This window comes from Convolutriloba macropyga, chromosome 10 (assembly GCF_964194025.1).
Source record: "Convolutriloba macropyga chromosome 10, txConMacr16.3, whole genome shotgun sequence".
Classification (NCBI taxonomy): Eukaryota; Metazoa; Xenacoelomorpha; order Acoela; family Convolutidae; genus Convolutriloba; species Convolutriloba macropyga.
The window spans coordinates 12551377-12561128 of NC_134477.1; the positions used below are offsets into that span (position 1 = coordinate 12551377).

General features: G+C 35.0%; 1 protein-coding gene across 1 annotated transcript; it reads left to right on the forward strand.

The window, feature by feature from the left end:
- The first annotated feature begins 5091 nt into the window (after nt 1–5091).
- On the forward strand, nt 5092–6889 carry LOC142348289 (uncharacterized). Its single transcript, XM_075399585.1, has 2 exons — nt 5092–5351; nt 6229–6889. Exons 1-2 carry the CDS (start codon nt 5139–5141, stop codon nt 6505–6507), a joined length of 492 nt encoding a protein of 163 aa, XP_075255700.1. The 5' UTR covers nt 5092–5138; the 3' UTR covers nt 6508–6889.
- The last annotated feature ends 2863 nt before the right edge of the window (nt 6890–9752 follow it).

The following is a 9752-nucleotide window of genomic DNA, read 5'->3' on the forward strand; positions in this document are numbered from 1 at the left end:
TGTTTTTGGTCATAAGTTATAGAGAACCGATTCTTTAGTTCATCGTGCCTGTAAAATAACTGAATTCACAATGTCTTTTTGTAGGTATTGAGAATTCTTAGTTTAGTTGATAGTAACTTGTTTAAGGAACCGAATATTATGATCATAACATTATCTAGACACATTATTATTTCAAAGGGAACCATTGAATATTGAAGCCTTTGTCTGGAACATAAAAGTATTAGGCAAGATAAATGATATTTAATTGCTCTCAAAAGAAGTTTGTGGCAATTATATTAGTCGTGTCGGTCTTCTTTTATGCGATTTTTCGCTTGACCGCTTTTGACTTTTCGTCCTCAAAAACGGGATAACAGGTAGCGCCCAGCGGGCATTAAGTGCTCTTAAAGCCTTTCAGCTTTGTTTCGGCTCAAACTGTTTTGGAGACATATGGTGTGAAGGGCGATTCTTAAGAGGTTGAACCCCCCTACTATTGCCCCCTCCACCGCGCTGTTCCCCCCATCCCACTGTTGTCCCACCTCTCTTCCCATTAGCCCCCCGGTGCTACTGACGATTAACCGATCGCTAAAAACGCTATTTTATACTAATTTTTTGTTTTATTTTGGTTTCTTTCAGCCCTAGGTGTCAAAAAACCTCCTCTAGGGGTTTTAGTAGGTTATTGCATAGTTTCTAGTGATAGTGGAATGGTTTCAACCTTTTCAATTTTATTTTCCATTATTCACGTCTTTCAAGACGCAGGGGCCAGAAAAAGTCCTCAAGGGTTTGAAAGTAAGTTACTGAAACAGTTTGTATTTGCCTTGGAATAGATTTCAATTTTTTATGACAAATTTTAGCAATTTTTTCGATGAAATTTGCTTTTTTTTTCAAATTTTTTGAAAATATTTTGTCATTTTTCAGGTTTTGGCAGCCTCAAGAGCCACATAACCTCCTCTATGGTTTTCTTATAGGTTACTGCATAGCTTCTAGATGTAATGGAATGTCTTTCAAGATTTTAATATCAGCAATTTTTGAAAAAAATATTTGTAAAATTTTTGAATTTTTCAATTTTTTTTCCGGCACCAGGGTGCTAGGGACCTCCTCCAAGGTATGATAATAAGCTGTTACATAGATTATAGAGTTTTTGGATTGGTTATCAATATTTTGATGACTCCAGCTTCAGCAATTTTTTATAAAATTTATTTTTTTTTAAATTTTCGGAAAATTTTTATCATATTCCAAGTTTATGGATCTTTATGTGCCCGTAAAATTATTTAAAGCTTGAAAGAGGGATACCGGATAATCTCTTGGGGCAAAAACATGGTTTTGAAGATTTTACTATCTTGAATCTGAGCAAGATTCACTTAAAATTTGCGATTGTTCTCAAAATTTTTGAATATTTTTTGTCCTTTTCTGAATTTTACGGTCATTACTGGCAAACGAAGCTTTTCAAGTCTTGCATATGGGTGACTTTACATAACGCCAGAGACCAAAAGTAGTTTTGAACATTTGCACTGCGAAATCTGGAAGCTTTTTTAAATTTTGCAATATTTTGCAAATTTTTAAAATATCAGTTTTTTATTTGTTTTTATTACTAACAATGCTAGAAAACTAAAAGTTGCAGAGTCGAATCAAGCTAAAGCTAGCCTCACTAAACCGTGGCTAGCTACTGACGAAGCCAACAGCTCGCCGGTTATTTGAGAGCAATTCGCCCGACGTTAGTGGGCTATGTTCTATTTTTTTATCCAATAAAGAATCATTTGAGGAAAAAGGACAAGTAGCACTTCTCAGAAGTGAACCGACCGCTTTCGATTTTGATATTCCAGAGAGTATTGTGCAGGAAATAAATTAATTTGGAAAACAAATAATTTTGTTGAAAATACTAAAAAAGGCAAACTGCTCTCAATTGATAAACTCGTGTGAATATACCCTGCATAAATTGCCCTGCACATCAGCAAGTCTACTGATGGATTGCCAATATGCGCGCCAGAATGATTGAGTAATGTACATTGATTGTACTTTTTTCTGACAGCGACTCCGGCTCCTTTCAGATTTTCTATATTGAGCATTAGCACCGCTATCATCACTCCGTAAGACTTGTGGTCAAACAAAATACGCTTAATAGAATTGATGATTCAATTGAACTGTTTTTTACGGTCAAATTCTTTGCTGTAATGCGCTGCTCTTAATGTCAGCCCATTTCCCTATTTATTGGCAAGTTACGATAATTCATGAATAGTTAATTTGCATGTTGGAAATTAAATAGTTCAGGAACACGACAAAATTGCAGAGCGAATGCAATTAGGAATGTGCGTAGCTGACTATTATTTCAAATTTCTTAGCTTTATTCATAAATGGCGTAACTATTATTGTTTTGTAATATGGAAGAAATTGTATTTTATTAGATGAGAATCAAAATCATATGACTTAATATATGGACTGAGAAATATCCCTGGTACGAATCGTGAAGTGTAATTTAAATCAGGAATCATAATGCATGAACTAATTTCTAACAGAGGAAATTTTATCCAAAGAGATTTTTACAGAAAAGAACTTAAGGTAAGTTGCGATTGGTATTGTATCAAATTTTTTCTTGTGTTTTCAGAGATAATGTCATGAGTCACAGATGCAATCTCAAGAACTTCTAAGTCCAAAAACACATTTAGTTTCATATGATGACGTAGTCTGTTCAATTTTTTGGAGCTTGAAGTTTGTAGTTATCGGCATGCAAAGAAACCACGCTCACACGAAAATGTTTTCTTTTCACCATAAACCATTTTTTGATATAAACAGGTTTTGACGGGTTTCTCCTTAGAGTGTGCTGCATGACCGTCTTCCTAGTAGCAAGATCGCCGATTTAGGTCTGGAGTTGCTTCTTAAACTTTGTGTATCTTTAATTTGAATGTCAGAAGAGAATTGCATTTTTATGCACCTTTTTGCTAAAATCCAGATCCACATGAAAAACATTAACTTCAAAGTGAATTCAGCTGTATATTGAGTTACTGCTGTAAATTGTTTACAAAAAGTTTTGCGCTTCATTTACCAGCACAAAAACACATTGTTACCATCTGAGCGATTGTTAGAAGTCATATCTAAATTGAAAAATTGGCGTAAGGTTGATCCTTACCCTGGTTGAGGTCCGAGACGGAATCAAGTATGTTCAGACCGAACATGAACGAACTAGGGGTCGTCGTGCACTAAAAATTGCATAGACTATAAACATCAAAAACCGCACAAAAATCGGGACCGGAACGCACAAAAGTCTGTACAGGAACGCACGTAAGTCTGGACTTGAATGCACATACGTCTGGACATAAGCACAAAAATCTGAACATGAACGCACTAAAGTCTGGACATAAACGCTCTAATTTTTTCGGCTTGGTTAAAAATAGTGTCTTGAGATAAGAAATTTGTGGTTCTCTCATGGGGATCTTATACCTGATCCCCCCCCCCCACACACACACACACACACACACACACACACACACACACACACACACACACACACACACACACACACACACACACACACACACATGCACACACACACACACACACACACACACACTCACTCACACACACACACACACACACACACACACACACACAATCAGCATTGTTTTTGCTTCTGTAAAAACAAAAAAGAACTTGCTTTTGCTTTGAGAATACTTTGTTTGTCATTATGAAAATTGGACCTTTTCCGTTTGCTCCCAGCGCCCCCCCCCCGCTACTGTACGCTATGCTCCCTCACTTACAGAACACGTGCCATTGTATATTAAATCATTATGTGCAAATATGATACGTGCGCCTGGGGTTTGCATACAATATGCACCCACTTAGATGGTGGGAGGAGGCACAAACGGAAAAGATTCAAAAAATTACATGGTGTAAAAGCACTGGATGTCTTTCAAATGATTATATAGATATACATTTTTCTTACAGCATGTGTTATTGGATTCGCTCGATCTGAAAAATGGTTTTTCCGATTTTTAATTATGTTTTGCTCCATCGCTGAATATACTTTTGCTCAACTTTTACAAGAAAGTTGAATTATCTGATCTATTCTGTTTCGACCTCCCAGCTTAGTGGGCTTATATTTTTTACGCCCCCAGGCGCACGTGCTACTTTATCATAGCAACGTGCTATATAACAATGCTATATAACAATGCTATATAACAACATAGTTTGTAACGGGGGGGGGGGGGAAGGGGTGGCGTAAAAAAAATACTTGGTGGGGGGGGGGGTGGTGGTGGGGGGGGGGGGGGGGGGGAAACGGAAAAGATCCGAATTATCAATACAGGAAGTGCACTTGAATCCCCCAACTATTATTCCCCCGCTAAGCATTACTGACTCCCCGCACAATAGACTTTTTGGAGTTGTCCGTAAGTTGATGGTGATCAAACAAAAAAGTGGAAGTTAGCAGAATATGTTTGTAAAGAAATTGCAACATCTGGCTACTTTTGGAATGACATATACAAAATTGCTCTTTATTGGCGTGATCAGGATGTTCTTTATTTGATTTAGTCATGTCGACAAAAATTGAAGGAGGAACAAATAATTGTGTTGGTTCTGCTGTCGCAACTGGATTGAATTGAACAGAGTCAATCACTTCTACTCAAAACTTTAGAACTGGTAAGTTGGTCTTTCGGGCTTTCAAAATTTTATTTTACCATAGCTGAGAATTAGTGATTTTTGTTTTTAATATAACTCTTTTATTGATTAAAACATTGACCAGCGAAAAGTACGTCTATCATTTTACACACAAATCGGGACCTTTCCACATTATCTGCACCCCAAGCGCACGTGCTATTTTTACCAAATGGTTTACTATATGTAATGGCACGCGCTTTGTAATGGGGGGGGGGGCACAAACGGATTAGATCCGACAGATCAATCTTCATAAAATCAAAATAAGCGATAATCCTACTTAGATAAAAAAAATTACAAAAGAAAAAAGTATTTATTTTTTTTTTCAAATTCGAGTTTTAAACGAGTCTCTAATATAGTCCTTCTGCTTTTAGCTTGTTTTCTGAAACGCTTTGGATAATTTTTTTTCTGTTACCTTATAACGTTGAGGGATTTTGATATATTAAAATATAACTGATATTTTAATTTCAGAATCATTTCCTTCAGCAAACCGAACGAATAAAAGATTCGAAGGTAAGATGACTGCCAGTTTGAAAACAATCTTCGGCGCAACCTTTGTGTCGTCGTTGTGCCTTTTGGCACTAGTGACCACAGTGAACTCTGCTGCAGTGGATGCTTCCAAAAGTGATCCGGAAAAATTGGACAAGAACCCAGTGGGATCTTGCCATGCTTCGGACTACATCAAGTGCGCCGTGATCATTGCTGGATGCTCTTCATCTTGCAGTGGACAAGTTAGAAAATCATGAATTTTACGTTTTGCTTTATGAAACACTCAAATGTCTAGTAGAGGCATTAATCAGTAATATAACATAGTCGAGCTTAGAAGTTAAGGTCAAGCTGAAGAGTTTTTATAAGAATTTTACGTCAAAATTGAGATCATATACCAATGTAACAAGAAGCTTTCTAATGTTAAAAACTTGACGAGACTGAACAAAAATAGAGAAAGGGTGAGAGCTATATATTATTTTGGCCGTCAAAGTTTGTTTGTCTTGTCATTATAATTATGAGAGAAATAAAATATTTCGGTTTCGGAAAAAATGCCACGGAAAAAAACCCAACTTAGTTTAAGATAGGAAATAAACCCCCACGGAAATAAACCCCTACTTGACTTTTAAAGAGCTGCGCATTTAGCGCGTTTGGCCTTCCTCGCGGGCTATGACCATGCCTTAGAGGCCTGATATGAAACTATCACAACCGATTAAATTACCACGATCAAAATTAAAAATTATAATTTTATAAGCACATGAAATGTCGACATTTCATATATTAAAAGATCGTAAATAAATCTTATGCAATCTCATAAGTCAATGTATCAATCTTGTAATTAGTCATAAGAAAGTTATCATGAGGATGTATTCTGATCTTATAAGATTATACAAGATTTGAAAATTTTTGTGCAGAATTTTGCAAGAATCTTATAAGGTATACCTCGTTTAAACCATGTGAGTGATTCTGACCGAAACTGAAACGAATGTTGAAAACTAGCGCGGCATGACCAATTGCTTTGACCTCATGAAAGCCTTTAAATTGCATTCCTTAATTGCAGCCAATAAGATAGCTAAATTTTTGATTTGCTGACTCGGGAACGAGGTATCCTGACGTTTGTAGAGTGACTGGTACAACTGTATGCTGAACTGTGTCATCATCCAAAACAAGGAGTGCATCGATTGCATCTCGGAGTACTCCAAACACCCTACCATCTCCCTCCCAGATCCCAACACGGTTGCCTCCAGCGGGAATACCTCGACTGCATACGTTGGAGGCCAGATGTGCTCTGGTCCCGGATGGTCCTGTGATTGTCACCCTGGAAACACCTGTTGTTGGGCAACTTGCAACCAGTATCTCCAGTGCCAATGTCGTTGCTGTCACGGAACCAACTGCTGCTGAATTGGAAACAAAATTATGGGCCAAAAAACCATCTCGTACTGATGCTTCACAGCGAAGCACATTCATTTAAGCATGTAATCTTGCTGTTAGAATTCTCTAATATATTTTTTTTTGTTTTGGGTCATCGAGGATTCTGAGAAAAATTTATTCAATTCAAGAAAACTGTTATTTTGAGATCTAATCATATTTAGTGTTTAGTTTCTGAAGTGACTTACTGATTAGCGATTCTTTAGTTTTTGACTGTTAACAGTTATGTGGTAACTGCAACCAATGAAATAGATTGTTTTAATGTAAAACTAACACTTGCGGAAACGAATTTTAACTTTATTTATATCTATTAATAATCATATATCATTTTTTCAATTGAATGTTTAGAGGCAAATCGTTTTTCAACAATGCATTAGCTGACGAGTACAGGTTATTAAATACGATATTCAATAAGATAAGAAAGACGACAATGCGAACGATCATACAACTGTATTTTGACCTTGACTTCTGAGCTGCAAGAGCCAAATTTATTAAGACAAAAAGCAGAGCGTGAAAAATTATTAGCACACAGAGACCAGACAGAACGAATTGATGATTAGCAACTACCCACATTTGAGCAGAGTTATAGAATAAATTATAGTTGATGACAACAACAAATCCCAACTCGTTTGTACCGAACAAAGTGAACTGTGTTTGGAAAAATATTTTTTATTGGAAATTTAAAAAAATACAATTTTATTGGAAAACCTGAAACAAATATAAATTGCTGATCCTTTCAAATAGTTTCGTTGACGACCAGAAACGCAAAATTCAAAAAAAGAATGAATTTCCTACGACGTTGATTACAAAAGTATCAGCCCTGCTCATTTGCACAGTTTTTAAGCTGTCTAAGCCCCCCATTTAAGTTTGTCATTTTTCGGCCAACAGGTTAACGCAAGATATCAACATTTTTTCAAAAAATGAAAACAAAACTTTGAGTGTTTCTTTAAAAATTGTTAACAAGAGCAGATTGGTTAACATGAACAAATTCAGTAATAAAATTGATTTGCCATAGAAATGGGGGCGTTTTCGTAAAAGCATAAAAATAGTTTGTTGCATAGAATTGAAAATAAACAAATTCAACAAGCGACCATGAATAATTATTTAGTAAGAACATAAAAAGAAAACAAAGTCGGAATAGAAAATCTCTTCTATCTATTTTGAAACTGTTCTTAAATCGGCCACCATCATAGGATTTAAAAAGTACAGAAAATCAAGTTTAAGAGTTGTTAGTTAAAATTTCAAATTAAAAAAACAAAACTGTTGAAAATGCTTGTTCGTTGTTCGTTTTTCTCTAGCAGTTGATGAACGAATTTGTGTCCGTTTTCCTATTGCATGTTAACAGAACAAGTTTGAATATGGTGCTGAAAAAATCGATCAAAAGAAATTTTTATATAAAAAATCTTTATGAAAAATCAAATAAATTAACATTTCAAGTTCAAATCATTTATTTAGTGACACTTCCTTATCCGTCCGGATTATTTACAGTCTAACAGACAGTTTGTTTAATTTTAATACAAATTTATACGGAAATGACAGACTGACTTTTTTGCTGCGTTATTTGGCAAAACTGCCTTTACTTATATATCCTTATAACAGCACCACCTGCTATTGCACGTTGCCGGTAGAAATCCTGCATTTGGTAGCGTAACAACATAGCAAACAGTGGTTTGGCTATCTTTTCTGCTTAATCTACCAAAATGTGATACTAATCTTCTTAAAGTTGATCTTTTTCTGCCACAAATTTGTGATTTTATTCATGCTTTAATGCAAATTATAACGGAAACTTTGAGGAAGAAACATGCTCAGGGCGTAGAAACCATAATGCAGGCTGCTTTACGGAATCCTAGTTTTTGTTTATAATTAATAGCAAACTTAACTTAACTTTGTTTTCAATTAGAACAAAATGTCAAAGTGGATAACTTAATCTTATGGTCTTATAAAAACAATCTATTTAGTTCCTTTAGTAGAAAATAAACAAACAACATTTGAACGTATATTTGGAAATAATAGAAGATCAAATATTTGCCCAGCGGAAAGTGTTTTTCATCTATTGCTGAGGTTCTCTGTTTTTGAAAAAGAAAAGTTTTTCAATATCACATTGCAAGTTCTTCATAAAACAAATTCAAAACTAAATTTACAAATTTTTCACTAGTCCTTACAAGTGAACAAATGTCTATTGATCAGCTGGTCCTTTGTAATTTTTTAAATAATTTGGTGGTCTATTTTTGGATACCTTGAGGTGTTAAAGGAAGTTGCATAATTGGGTTCATAAAATCTCCAAATTTGATTTTTTTTAATTGACAAAATTAGTCTACAAATGCTCGTATTTTTGCGTTGACCTCAAGCAATTATACAAAACATAGCTTGAACAAACACAACTTCTAGAACAAACAAAATTAACATAATGACCCAAACAATCATGTATTTTTTAAGCATGCTTTGGTTTGCCTCACCACGCAAAACTGTAGATTACCTAATACACAAAAACCAGTGTCTTTAGACAAAAATAATAATTTTTTGTTCAACGATTTCTCGTGTTTTTAAAGGACGGCACTTGCAGCAGAAAAAGTTCAATTGCCGCAAAAGTATGTAATGTTGAACAATTTTTGTGTGACTGCTTATTTTTTCCTTGATAAAATATGAATATTTTAAATTGAGTTGAACTTTTTTAATAGACAAATCAATATTGTCGAACAAACTTTTGGCCATCGATCGACCCCCAGTCCCTTGTCAAAATTTGCAGATTGAAAAAACACTGCATCTGAAAAGATTGTTTTTCTGACTGTTTGAAAAAACGCTGAGTATCTATCTGAAACTGGTGATGATTTTGTTTCAAGATTGATTTTGCAAGGCTTTCATCAATAATTATGCCAACGCTGCCTAAAATCTCCAATAATTTTGAATCTACCATTCCTAACTGCCTAAACAAATTTCAAATCACCAATTGTGGTTTTGATGCAACTTTTGACATGTTTGCAAAACAATTGTCGTGAGGCTATGATCAAATTAAGTCTTTATTTTTGTTTAATTTTTGTTGGCTTTAGCTGTGGTATTCCTTGATTATTTCAGTTTTTGCCTTTACAATTTTTTTTTGAGTTAGGGTGATAAATTTTGAGCTATTTGAGCTCTTGCAAAAAAACTTTATTCCGAATTTTTTTTGCAAGGTCTCCTTTTTGCAAATTATAGTTCCAATAATCTGTACAGCAATTCATAAC